Below are 13,678 nucleotides of genomic sequence, written 5' to 3' on the forward strand. Positions count from 1 at the left end.
AGGAACAGAGCCTGCCTCAGCCCTGGGTGCTGACGAGACCCTTCACAGCAACCTCGGGATTGAGTTGGACCAACTTTTTTTTACTTCTTTTCACACTTTTCAAACATATAAACCATTTGCACTGCTCTCCCCTAGGTGGTGGTTCTTCAGTGTTTGGTCCCCCAAAGCAGAGCCCGAGACAGGGACTTTGGGGGAGTTCCCGGGAAGGAGGAGAAGCCAGTGGATGGCGCAGTGCTGAGCAGCTTCCTGCTGTGAGCGTCAGTTTGGATCCCAGGGCCGCCCTCAGGGTCACCGTGCAGAGGGTGCCTTGTGGTCATCCCCCAATGGGTGGGGTGCGTGCTCTGTCTCTCACGCCCTGGGTTGAGGGTCTCTCTTGTGAGTATTGACTCTCCTGCACCCTTGTGGGCTGCCCGTTGAGGGCCAAGTGACCTGTGAGTTGCAAGGAGGCGGGAGACTTGCCAGGCACCTGACGTGGGTGCCATGAGCACGCCCGGGAGCACTCGCTGCAGTTGCGGCCGGAGTCCAAGGTGGGCCAAGAGCACGGAGAGCCATGGCTCTAGTCCTGCCCACAAAGGTCCCAGACTGACTTCAGGACATCGTGCAAACACAGCTCCTGGATGGGCATCTGCGCCTGCTGCTGCATTGCTCCCAGATATGGCTACGGAGAGGAGGCCAGCACATACTTGGGGCCAACTACCTCCTTTACCTTGTGTGATGAAAGGACAGACCCTGGCATCTATTCCCCACTCATCCAGATATGTATTGCTTGCCTGGCCCTGGGGGTAGAAGTGCAAACAAGAGACCTGGTTTCTGGGTTTGAGGAGCTCACAGTTGAGCGATAGAAACTGCTCTTTGAATAAGAAAGGATTTGGAGTCAAAGGAGTCTGGGGAAGTCTGCACGCCATACGTGTCCCCTCTAGGGGAGTTACGGTGTACGTTAAGAACTCTTAAAGTCCTGCAGTAAGTAAACCTTTTAAACATTGTTGAACCCAATTTTTCCTAAATACGTTTGACCATCGCATACGCAGCAGGCATCACTCCACTTTTAAAGTGAGCGCTGGGGAGGGGGTCCCACGTTCTGGTTCTTTCTCAGGCCCACGCTGATCAGCACCAGATATGGTCGTGAAGTTGCAGGGTTGCCTTTACAGCACACCTTCCCCCTCCCTCATGAGCTGCCGGGATCCTCAGCCTCTTTTCTCTAGGGTCCCTCTGCTGCTGAGGGTCCATCTGGAGGAAGGGATTTCGGAATCTCATCCACACCTAGGCACTAGTGACTCAGAAGTACCCTCTTTGGACTTACGTAAAAGAGTTTTTTTGTTTTGTTTTGTTTGTTTGTTTATTTTTTGCGGTACGTGGGCCTTTCACCGTTGTGGTCTCTCCCATTGCGGAGCACAGGCTCCGGACGCGCAGGCTCAGCGGCCATGGCTCACGGGCCCAGCCGCTCCGCGGCATGTGGGATCTTCCCGGACCGGGGCACGAACCCGTGTCCCCTGCATCGGCAGACTGACTCTCAACCACTGCGCCACCAGGGAAGCCCCTTATAAGAGCTTTAAAAATAGGTACCTAAGAGAACAATGTCTGAGCCAAAGGAATGATTCTCTAATGCATGAATATAAGTGCTGTGGCACCTGTTTAGGGAAGGTAAGTTTAGATGGTGTGGGGATGGGTCCTAGCACTGCCTCTGAAGTCACCCTGCCTAAGAAGGTTTCCACTTAATATACATAACGGTGGAGTAATAGACTTCTTCTACAGCTACTTAGGAAACCAGGTCTTGCTGATAGCAGGTTGCGCGTGAAAGGAATATCACCTGCTGGTATCATGGTAGAGCGTGGTCAGAATCCAGAGTTCATTGTGTACGCTGTCTCTGCTGCCCCCCTCCAATCTGCTTCCTCATATGCCCAGTGTACATCAGGGCTCTTGTGCTACCAGCCTCCTAGGGGTATTGCATGTGAAATTTCTCTCTCCCCCTCTCCCCACCCCCTGCCTCTGTGTTTGTATAGTGTGATATAAACATTGCTTACTGATATTAGTTCTGATTTCCTGTGGTCTTGCCCCCTTAGAGTAAGTAGTCTTAGGGCAGCAGTTCATCATAACTGGTGTTTATTGAGCACTTACTATGTGCAGGAAGTACATTAGTTTTTAACATGAATTATTACACTCATGCCTTGGGTCTTAAAGGATTTGAAAGGCAGAAAAAGGATAGGAACAGTCTCCCCCTGTTCCTTCTTCCCGGGTCTCCCTTCACCACTGAAGACCTTGAGAGGTGGAGGTGGGGGAGAGGCAGAAGGTGCTAGCATTGGACTAAGGGAAGCTGGAGTGATGTTTTAGAAGGGGAGAGGGCTGGGGAGGTATGGAAGGAAAGAGGAAGAAGAGCAGAGTGAGCTGTATGCTTGTGTTTGCCCCGTGGGTCCAGTCCCCACCTTCACCTGCTCGTACTCAGAGGCTGCCCCGCTGCACCAGGTGGGTTCAGGAAACGGGGGGGAACCGGCAGGGAATGAGGGTAGGAGGAGTGAGAGGTTGGGTGCTTATTCCCTGCTCTTCACATAGGTTGGCTGTGACACCCTGCCGAAGCCTGCATCACCTCTCCAAGTTCCGGTGATGCACCCCCCCCCCGCCCCCCACCTTTCCCGATCTCGGTGTTATAACCACATCCTTGTGTTGCCAGCTCCAGGGCCCTGCACCACCCTTGGCTGGTCTCTCTACACTCTGCGCTCAGCTTTGTAAATTGTCCCTTTTGGAAACTCTCCTCGGTTACCCATTTGGGTATCCTATCTCCCTGGGACCCTGACACGCAGATAGGAGGGTCCTCAGCTCAGAGGGCAGAGCATGGCTGAAGGTATAAAGTCCCAAGGGGCCCACAGGAGGGGCCACCCCTGCTGCCTCGCTGACCAGTTTTCTGGCCCCCAGCTGAGGCTTCCAGAGTGGGAAGCTCATGTCTCTGGGCTGGAATGCAGGAGGTGGGGAAGGTCATGGGCTTCTTCGTTGCCTTCCAGGTCGCCCCTCTAACCCGTTCTTTGCAGGAAAATCTGTTTGTATTGGGAAGCCCACATTCTGGGCACACGAATTTGGTGCCCAGATGGCGCCTGAACTGACAAAAGCCCAGCACACTGACAGGACCTGTAGACACATGGGTAAATATTTTGCCTTTCTTCTTAGGCAATATTTGAGTCTTTCAAATTTAATTGCTGTCACAGGCAGGATGCTTGCATCCTTGAGGCAAAGCAAATAGTGAGGGCCTCCACCGGGGCTGCTGGGAAGTTCTCCAGCCAGTCTTCCTGGCCGGCTGCCCGCGGCGTCTGTCCGTCAGCTCCTGCTCTTGTCGAGTGTCAGGTGGCCTCTTGCCTCACTGGCTGGGTGGGCTGGGGGTGAGGGAGGCTCAGGGAGCCTGGAACCTGTGGCCACTTGTTGAGTATGTTTTGAGGCTGAGAGAACCTGGTCTTGGCTAGGAAGTCAGGTACTTTTCTCAGACATGAGTGACAGGCACCAATCTAGCTCTTACCAGTAGGATCCTGTCTTGTGTCTCCCAAGCTGGGTCCAGGGAGGATTTTGTTTGATCTTGAAATCGCGGAATGTAGGGTGGCTGCTAGTTTGCTTGACATCTTTGTGCAAATTAGATAAAGGCAGCCTCTCTGACAGGGACATCTCCCGCATACCCCACCAGGGTGCATGTCTTGGCAAGCAGAGCAGCAGCTGGACTTCAGCACCTAGGTATCCTCGGGAGGTGCCCTTACGCAGTGCACAACCTGCTCAACTGTATATGTCTGCCGATGATATTCATGTAAAAACCTTTTCTCCCTTATATCTCCCTCTCTTCTTTCTTTTCCTCTTTATTCCACCCCGAAACCATCGACCTAGTTGTCCCTCGGATTACATTTACAAAGTGCAGTGAGAGGCTATTCCACGTTCATATGTGATCGACAAGCCTCTCCTTACGTTGTCCAGACAGGGAAGAGGTATTTGCTGTAGGATCCCAGAGTTCTGCAACAATCACCTCCTTTTATTCATGACATTCTAATTTGCCTCAATTATTTTAATCCCTTGCATATAATAGAAGCAGTTGGGTTCCTTGCCCACTGTGGTCTTCTAAAGGGCGCCTTATGTTGTTCATTGCTTTCTTCAAAGCACGTGTTCTTGGTGTCCGCCCTGTGCTGGTGGCCGGGGAGATAAAGATGAATGAGTAAGACAGGTCCCTGCCCTTGAGAAGCTCATCATCCAGTGGGGGATCGAAGCGTGTAAATAGATAAATCACAGGGCATTGGTGTGCTGGCTGCAGTAGCACAAAGAGCTTAGGGAGGGAGAAGGAGGGGACGTTGAATGCCTGCTGCTGTGTGCTGTCCTGGATGCAGGGAGGCTTTGCCGAGGAGCTGGAGGTGTACCAGGTGAAAGACAGGCCGGGAGGAGAGGAGGGACAGAGTCGTGAGCGGACAGGGCATTATCAGGGCAGGGTGGAGGGGGGCGCGCCTGGCTAGAGCCTAGGGTGTGTAGTGGCTGGGGCCCAATGGGGGCTGGGACTTTCTGCCGGGAGTGTTGGGTTTATCCGGTGTGTGAAAGAGACTGCATTTTCTGGAATGCATTTTCCTTCTGGAATGCAGTCGGAGCAGCGGGTGCGGTGCGGAGGGTGGGCTGGTGGAGACTCCCATCAGACAATTCTGAGTTCTAATCCTGGCACGGGCGAGTCACTTAATCTTCTTGAGCCTCCATTTTCCTATTCGTAAAATAGGGGTGATGAGCATCATAGCTCCTACTTAATTGGTTTATAGAAAGGATTAGTAGGACAGTGTTCATAACAGAGTGTCTCGCTGGTGGGACAGGTACAGAAGCCGCGAATAGGTTACGGGTGGCTGAGGCGTGGCTCCTTCAACCCTCCCCGAGGCTGGACCGGACGCAGCAGCCCATCTGCTCATCCCGGCTGCCTTGCACGCATCTCTTCTGCATGCGCCAGGGCATGAGTAAAGTTGGAAACCACTGGTCTACAAGGCTCTTGGCAAGTCTCTCCTACCTAGTAAGTCCTCAGCAAATGTGGGATCAGTCACTGTTTTTGTGCAACTATGATGGAGTGGACACAGAGGGGGCAGGCTGGATGCCAGGGACATTTCTGAGACAGAACTGGCAAAATTTGATGACCAGTTGGATGTCGAGGAGGCGTGGCACCGCTAGAGCTGGGAAAGCCTTGGGGATGACTGTGGGATTTGTGATGTGGACTGGATGGGAGGTGATGCTGTTGATGGAAATTGCTATGGAAATGAGGTATGAATGTGTGTTGAAGAAGCGGAGACTGTCTGGCAGACTACTTTTTCTAGAAGTATTACCAGCTTAGGGAAGAAGGAACATAGAGGTGTGGGGGGATGTGGTCTGGGGGAGGGTATGGCATGCGAGAGACTCAGGATGTTTGTAGGCTAAGGGGAAAAAGACAGAGGAGTTGAGAAATTAAAAGAAAAATAGCGCATAGCACTTTCCTTAAACTTTGCCCCTTTGGACAGCATCTGTCCCACTGGAGGAGTGTCTGCCAATAATGGGCGGTGGGCGGTTGTCCAGATATGATTTGCAATAAGGTGCTGTCTAAATTACTGCACTCCACCCATTGCCAGGTTCCCTGCTGACAGTGAGCCAGGAATCAGACGATTCAGTCAGGTGCCACCACTTATAAACTGAAAATCAGTGGGGTGCAAAATGGATTACCATCAAAATCCATTCAGGTGCAAAGCCAAATTTTAAAACCCCTAACCTTTAAAAATGACACCTTTCCTGATTGTTCACAACGCGCTGACGCTGAGTTTTAACATCCCCCAGATAAGCAAGTGTCGATGGAAGCGTCTGCAGGAGGCCAAGGACTCCTAATCATGCCTTCCTTTTGGAATTTGCAAACATGGCGGATTTATAAATTCATGCTTTGGCAGTTCTGTTAGATTCTCGAAGGTGCCGGTTCTCAAACTAAAGTGTGCAACAGAATCACCTGGAGGGCCTATTAAAATTCAGATTGCAGGCTCTACCTCCGGGTTCTTGATTTAGCAGGTCTGCGGTCAGGCCTGGGAAATGACATTTCTAGAAAGTTCCCAGAGGATGCTGATGCTGTGATCCCAGGGCCACACTTGGAGGACCTCTGCTCTAAGATGTAGGACTATTTTGACAATCTGACTAGCAAAGCGTGCATTGATTGATAACGGCTTCTCAGTAAAAGTCCCACTGGACCAGGTGTTGAGTATGTCAGGGGGCTTCAGTTTTGTCCAAGAAATCTGAGAAGAGACTGGTTCAAGGAGATACAGATGGATCTGAGTGCTTTGTGTTCAGAGGTGAGGCTGGGGGGGCAGGGGATGGAGAAAAGGCAAGAGGCCCCCTCTAGCTCAGCATTCCGCAAGACAGGACGTACTACGTGATTAAGGCCGAGGCCTGCCCTTTACTGGTCTGTGGGTGCAAACTCTAAACGTCTTTAGATGCCAAACTTCCTCCCTTGATATAAAAGTTGATTTTCCTAAGGTTAAACACACATGGCTACTACTTTCTTAACAAGCTGCTATCAGCCTAAACATTGACTCTTCCCACCTCTGAATGATGCCAGAGGTGTATTTTTCTATCTAAGTCCATGGCGTTTGATTTTGTCCTACCCTCTTGCTCTTTTGGAGTCAAGGGTATTACCTTGTACGTGTAAAATGTAGGTGTCACCAGGCCCGATATGAAACAAGTCTCTTGCCCCAGGACAGAAAAATGGATCCTGGAGACTGCCCCAGACCTGGTTGCTGCCTCATTAACATTTGGTCTCCTGTCTCTCTTTGCCAGGAGAAATTGAGAGATGCACGTACATCAAATACCACTACTCCTCAGCCACCATCCCCAGGAACCTCACCTTCAACATCACGAAGACCATCCGCCAGGATGAGTGGCACGCCCTGCGTAAGTACACCTGAGTTTCTTTCTCTGGCTGTGACCTTTGGAGGGCGCGGAGACTGGATGCCCGTCAGCAGCTCGGTCCGGATGGACAGATGCACCTCCGTGTGAGACCTGTGGACAGTCTCAGAACTTGGCGGCAATCCTTAAAGTGTCGATGTCTGTGGGTCACAGTGGCCTCGGTTGGTTTTGATGGCATTGTAGCTTTTGAGGAGTTTGCTTCTACAATTAAAACAAAAAACGACCAGCAGTTAGACGGTGATCAGTGGTCTTGCTTCGCCATCCTGGTAGGCATTTAAGATTTCACCTATCTGACCAAACCAACTCCTGGGATTCAAGTCCAGTGTGTCTCCAAGTTGCTTGGGGTGTTACTGTGGCAACCTGCTAATCTCTCTTGTGTTGTCCTCTGTACGGGGTAAGACCTGCTAAGACCCGGTGGTGGTTGCAGGCAGCGTGGCACTGGGAATTTGCATGTCGGAGGGGTCACGAAGGGGGAGCGGCTGGTCCTCAACTTCCAAGTTTCTGTTTCCCCTAGAATGGTAGGCTTTGGGACCCATGATCGCATGTGATTGCTCAGAGAAGATCAGAGTATCTGCCTCCATTGGTTAGGGGAATTCTTGGTCAGGGATTCTCAGAGACTTAAATTATGATGAGAGGGTGACGTCATGAGCGGACACAGTTGGTTGGCTATTTTTACCTTTCTGCTCCGTGGGGATCCACCTGCTTGTCTGTGTCAGGAAAGTTCTCCTTCCTCACCAGCATTGTTCTTCACGTGAACACGTTCTTCCTCTTAGTAAGCTCCACGCTGCCTCTGGTGCATTTGTCACTTCTCCCCGATTCTAGCTATTTTCACATAATGTCACAAGATTAACTTTATGTTTATATGTGAAGGAGGCTCTTTGTTTCTTGATAACAAGGATCCTGTAAACTTTGAAGAAGGTCAAAACCATCTTTTTTCTCTTTCTTGTTGCCTCATTGTCTTTTGCATGCACGGGGCCCACCACTTTTTGGTTTGGTTTTAATCAAATCACCATAACTTGAAGTGGGGGTGGGGTGAGAGAGGAGTAAAATTTCAGAGCAATCGTTCGTTGGTTTCAGGAAAAAGATTCTGACTAGGTGTCTGGATGAGTGTTACCTAATGCCAGTGGCCCAAAATGATGTAGGGCAGGTATGAGCAGATAGGAATGCGTTAACCAGATGGTTCCCCCCCCCCCCCCACAAGCTTTATCGCTGCTGGAGACACGAACCAGAAGCTGGGAACAGGGAGCTAATGTCCAATGGGCATCCTCAGGTGCTAGACATTGAGCTAAGCATACCACATACTTATTTAATTTTAATGTGAGATTTGCCTTAGGGACACTAGTAATCAGGGCTATTAATTTCCTTTTTGGAGGGAGACATGTGAAGAGCCAAGTATATAAACCCCTGACGATGACTGCTTATTTGTCAAGTTGCATTGGTCTAGGATAGTCGCTTAATAGACACCTGCAGTGCATGTTCAAGATACGTGACAAGGCTGGTAGAAGAGCCACTTAAATATAACTTAAGCAATGCAGTGGAGGGGAGGGGCGTCGTGGAATCTCAGAAGGAAGACGTTGTTGGTATTTCAGCTTCAATTCAGATTCACTCAGTTCAATCGCAGTTACCGAGTTTTTCTGTGTACTGGGCACATGGTGGATACCGAGGCCACAGGGAGCTCTTTCAAAGAGCTCATGTCTGGAGGTGGAGGAGGGTGGGCAGGAGTGGAGAGATACATTCAGAAAGCAAATAATTACAGGGCAATGCCCTGATTACAATATAGTATAACGGTTTCATGCAGTTAAGGTAGTTTGTGAAAGTGTTTCAGCAAGAAGAATTATTCTAGCGTAAATTGCACAGATGCATTTCAAGGGCATCACTGAAAACATGTTACATGGTGTTAGCAAAGGCAGAGAGGAGGCTAATGCTAAGCTTTATGGCCCTTCTCTGAGCCCAGTGTCTCCCGGGTCCTTGTTCTGAAACTGGAGTGCCCTTAGGTTCTGCAAGATCGAGCGTGCAGGCTCTGCTGTGGTGAATGGGGGTGCTGACAGATCTATTTTTAAGTGATAAAAGCCATCTCAGCGACTGATACATGCAGACGTTTTGGGCACCCCGTGTTGGGTGAAGTCGAGGCTCCCCTTTGGTGAGGGATTCATCTGCCTGTTTCACAAAGTGACCTGCTGGTCTGTGAGGCAGGCAGAGAACGTTTGCCGTTCCGAGAGCAGGCGACCGTGGGTCACGCCTGAAGCTGCTGCTGAACGTAATTGGCAATGTTGGCGCAATGGGGAGGTGTAGTAAATGTCAGTTTTAATTTTCAAAGGTCAGATATCGATGACATTAGGTGGGACATGGGCACATAAGCCCCCTTTGAAATTAAGTAGAAACTGTCAAAGATTAGCAAACCCCTATGACCAAGCTTTGGAAATTAAGAAAAAAAAAAACAGACTCTGATTTCTTTACTTATTTGAGAGTCCTGTATTGTTTAATACTGTCAGTGGGATCAAATTCCTTTAATACTAGGTCGGTTATCGTTTTATAATTTCGTCATAATACCTTACATTCTGTAATTTTTCTCAGGAAGTAATTTTTGCCAAAGCAAAAATTTTGATTTTCTTTTTCTCCTGAAATACTTCTGGTAAATATTTTGGACTTTGGTTAAACTTAGGTTATACCTACATTTTCATCAAGAATTTGCATGTGGTCATGAAACACTGTTGTGGAAAAAAATGTTTTCAAAGAAGAAAAGCACCATTTGGTTTAAAACTATGCTGTGGGTTTTGAACAGGTAACCTCACCAATGGGAGGCTTCACTGGCTGTGAGCTCATTCACCTTATGGTCACATGAATAGCAGGTGAAAGAATAAAAGTATCTGTAGGTCGCTAGGTTTATAAGTCCAAGTGTAAAGAGCTAATAACCACGAGTCTGGGGAGTAAAGGTCGGAGAATCAAATGTGTTTGTGCACGTGTGTGTGTGTGTTGAGGGTGGTCTCTGCTATGGAGGTTTGAATACTGAGTTTTCTGGGTGATTTGGTGACAAGGTTCTGAATCTGTCTTGGATGATGATTGCAGATGAAGTGTTGGGTGTACCTGTTTCTCCTTCCCACCCTGGCAAGAGCCCCCCCCAGAGAAGGCAGAACTCCTTCAATAGTTGGGACCGTGCCCTCAGTCCACCCAGACCTGACTGTTTGCCTGGGGCAGCCCACCTGGACTTTCCTCCCTGTCTGCTGCCTCCCATGAGATCGCAGTGACCCCAAGTGGCATGGGTCCGGGCTCCGTGGGCTCCGAGGGTGCACTGCACCCCTGATCTGGGTCCTCCTGCCCCCTCCAGGGCTGGAGCAGGGTGGGTGAGTATCGCTGGGCCAGCGAGGATGGGGCGGTGGCTACAGGAGATGAGAGTGGCCGATGCCACTCTCTGGGTGGGTGGTCTGGTTTCATGTTTGGAATATGACAGAAGCAGATTGGCAGTGGTCAGGGGAAGCAGGCTGGCAGGACAGTGACATCTTAAACGGTGCCACTTCCTCCTCTCACTAGAACACATCCGCATGGGCTTTTCGTGCTCTGAAGTCCAGGCTTGGGTTGCTGTGTTTGTTTGGAGAATTCTGTGTCCTTGTGTCACCTTCAGGAACCCCTGAGGCCATCCCTAGTGGTTGTTCCTTTGCTTTCACTGTCACTGGTGTCCCTTTGGAATGCGCTTGTAGCACAGCTGGGGTCCTGGATGCTGCCAGTGGCAGGGCAGGGGGTGGGAGGGGTGCCTGGGTGGCCCGTGATGCGGACTGGGCAGCCAGGGTGCTGAGAAAGCAGGCTCTGGGGAGATGCTGCTGCTGAGATGTGGGTGCTTCTGCAAGGAGGAGCTGGCATGGAGTGGAGCTGGGCTTGGGGGGCTGCTCCAGCAACCGGGGCTGAGGGAATGGGTGGCGGGGGCACAGTGGGGGACCTGCCTGGGGGCTGCAGGGCAGGTACCCACTGGAAGGTGTGAGAAGGGCAGCCCTTTGTCACCCCCCTGGTCTCCAACTCTGCTTGTCAGGGACTCTGGGTAGCTGCTGACGAGTCTACCCCAGGGTCCAAGCCCTGAGGCTCCAGAGTCAGTGTGCTTGTGAGCTCAGATTCTCTCCTTCCACTTAGCGTTTTCAAGATGCAGGTTTCAGCTCACAGTTGATTGCCCCTGGCAGTGGGAATCAGGGAGTTGGGATTCCGCTTTCCTGCAATCACATCCTCTCCGCTATCTTTCAAGAGGCTGAGAGCCAAGAAAGCTCCAGGTTTTTTTGTTTTTGTTTTTGTTTTTTTTAAAGCTTCCTTCTGTCAAGACTGAAAGTTCAGCTAATTAAATTGGATGGTCACACAGCACATTTCCAGCTGGCCAGGGAGGGAGGGAGAGATGATCTCCTCCCCCGACACACCCCCCGCCATCCTCCTGAGGGCTCACTCCCCACCCCCAGGGACACACAAACACAGCCTCACACAGTAGCTTTGCAAAGTGGAATCAGAAGCAATATGATATGTAGTTAAAGAGGGACGGAGAAGAGGAGGGAAAGGGCATTGGGGGAGGGAGGGAGCAGAGATGGAGGCTTTGTGGAGGAGCGAGAACGTGTCAGTGGATGTGCTGCTAAGAGGGAGAAGCAACAAAATTCAGAACTGTCTTGTCTAATGCACACACCTGAGTGACACACTTGGATCCCTGACCCCGAGACTCCTGACCGCCCACCGTGGAGGCCTGTAGCTTAGCTCAGTCTGGGGGTACCAGCCCCACTCAGGCTGTGCATGGTGGGAAGCCCAGCCTGGTGCCGAACTCTTCTCTTACTCTGCTTGGCCAAGCCCTACCCGGTTCCCCCTCTTCTAGCCTCTTCCATAATCTCTTCCACACGCTCCCCTCTTTCTAGGATTAGCACGTCCTGCCCCTGAACCCTAGTCTCCCCGGTGCTAAGACTCCCTCCAGCCACCCCCAGGTACCGCCCACCTCCTGGGTCCAAAGCTGCTCCTTGCCCCTCCCCGCTGGCATTGGCCTTGGCCTTGGACTTGTGTTGGCTTCTTACCCGATGGCGCTTACCTTCTCCTTTCCTGATGGACTGTCCTGGCCCTTCAGGACCAGCCTGCTCATCTGCCCTCTGAACTTTACTCCTACTCAGACTTGTGGCCTCACAGCCTAGGAGTTGCCTAGGTTTCTGGTCCCTCGTCCCCCAGCCATCCCTGCTTATGGCGAAATGAATGTGGTAGACCCAGGGGGTTGGGATGATGGTAAAAGTAATTGTAACAGCGATAACTGCCTCTTGCAGATGGGGTAACCATGCCAGGCAGGAAGGGGCTGCCTAGAGGTCCCTTCTTGGCCTCAGAAGGATCTGAGACTCAGGATCCAGGTCTGAACTCCAGCAGACACCCTCCAGCTATTTTTTCTTTGTTTTTGGCGGATGTGACGTAAAACAGCCTAATGAGGTAAACATCCTAGACAAGAGAAGCTTCGGTCCCCTGCAGTGTTGGCCATTTTCCTTCCCCTGCATCTGCCTCTGAGCCCAGCCAGTGTGAGGTTCTCACTGTGTGCAGTCTGTTGTGAGCTGCCTCTTGCTTGCGAGACTGCCATCCATGGGGGTCATCCCTAGCAAGAAACCTCCCCAGAATTCTGGAAGCTTGGTAGCACAGGAACTCAACTGACAGAGCATCCCCACATGTCGCTTGGTGTTCTGAAGTCTTTGCTTTTTGCAACCCATCCCACGTCTCTCTGCCCCCAAGCGCTTGCAGGGAACATTGTAAACCTTACAGGATACCCAAAGCTTGCAGCCCAGAGGCTGCCCTATGCTTGTCCTCCCAGAGCTCCTATGGTATTTTTGCAACAGGCCAGGCAGAGAACACACACCCCTTAATGTGGCATCACACCTACACCTGCTCTGGCAGCTGTAACTCATGCCAGGACTCCTTTCCTTCACAGCTTTTCCTGCCTGTCAAAACCTACCTCTTGGGCTTCCCTGGTGGCGCAGTGGTTGAGAGTCTGCCTGCCGATGCAGGGGACACGGGTTCGTGCCCCGGTCCGGGAAGATCCCACATGCCGCGGAGCGGCTGGGCCCGTGAGCCATGGCCGCTGGGCCTGCGCGTCCGGAGCCTGTGCTCCGCAACGGGAGAGGCCACAGCAGTGAGAGGCCCGCGTACCACAAAAAACAAACAAACCAAAAAAACAAACCTACCTCTCTTCTGTCCCATTCCCTCAGGCTTCTGCTAGACAGCACACTTCCTAATTGGATGAACTTTTTTAAGGTGTTAATGTCTTCTTGGGTTACCTGTCCTGATAGCATTGTTATTTTTCAGGAGACTTCACCCAAAGGCTGATAGTGAGGTGTTAAAGGTCACGTGGAGACACTTTAAAATTGTAACACGTGTAGCTGTTGACCCCACCTACTTAAATGGTGGCCTGGCTAGGAACCAGTGGCGGAAATGGAGTGGACAAGAGGGAGAGTTTAGTTTTGAGGTGGCCTTAGGAGTAGGGAAGGGAGGAGGCCTGGAGTAAGGGGCGGGGTGGAGTAGGGCACAACCTTTTCTGTTAAAGATAGCCAGGTACTGAAACGAAGCTGAGAACCACTGGGCTGGTGTAACTGCAGTCTTCAAGCCACAGTTCATCTGAATGGGCAGGTCCAATTTTGTGCTGGGAATTAGTTGGAAGTCTGGCCTAGAGGCATTCTCTTAGCTTCTGCAGATGGGAAGGTGTTTTCTTCTGGCCGAGCACACCGATCTGGACACCACAAAGGAGACCTGGGTGCAACCCCACTGGCATCCCTCATCCATTTGTTCATTTACT

The 13,678-nt window shown here is 51.2% G+C and overlaps 1 protein-coding gene across 4 annotated transcripts in view; it reads left to right on the forward strand.

Annotated features, from left to right (window-relative positions):
• The window catches only part of TMEM178B (transmembrane protein 178B), a 368,443-nt gene that overhangs the window by 111,350 nt on the left and 243,415 nt on the right, over positions 1 to 13,678 (forward strand). For all 4 annotated transcript variants that reach the window (XR_010945659.1, XR_010945658.1, XM_067747209.1 and 1 more), the window contains one exon: positions 6,775 to 6,888. Coding sequence is in view for 2 of the 4 variants with exons in the window: in XM_067747209.1 (XP_067603310.1) it covers positions 6,775 to 6,888 (114 nt within the window). In the remaining 2 variants the exon portion in view is untranslated. The remainder of the gene's footprint in view (positions 1 to 6,774; positions 6,889 to 13,678) is intronic.

This window comes from Pseudorca crassidens, chromosome 8, assembly GCF_039906515.1.
Source record: "Pseudorca crassidens isolate mPseCra1 chromosome 8, mPseCra1.hap1, whole genome shotgun sequence".
Taxonomy (NCBI): Eukaryota; Metazoa; Chordata; class Mammalia; order Artiodactyla; family Delphinidae; genus Pseudorca; species Pseudorca crassidens.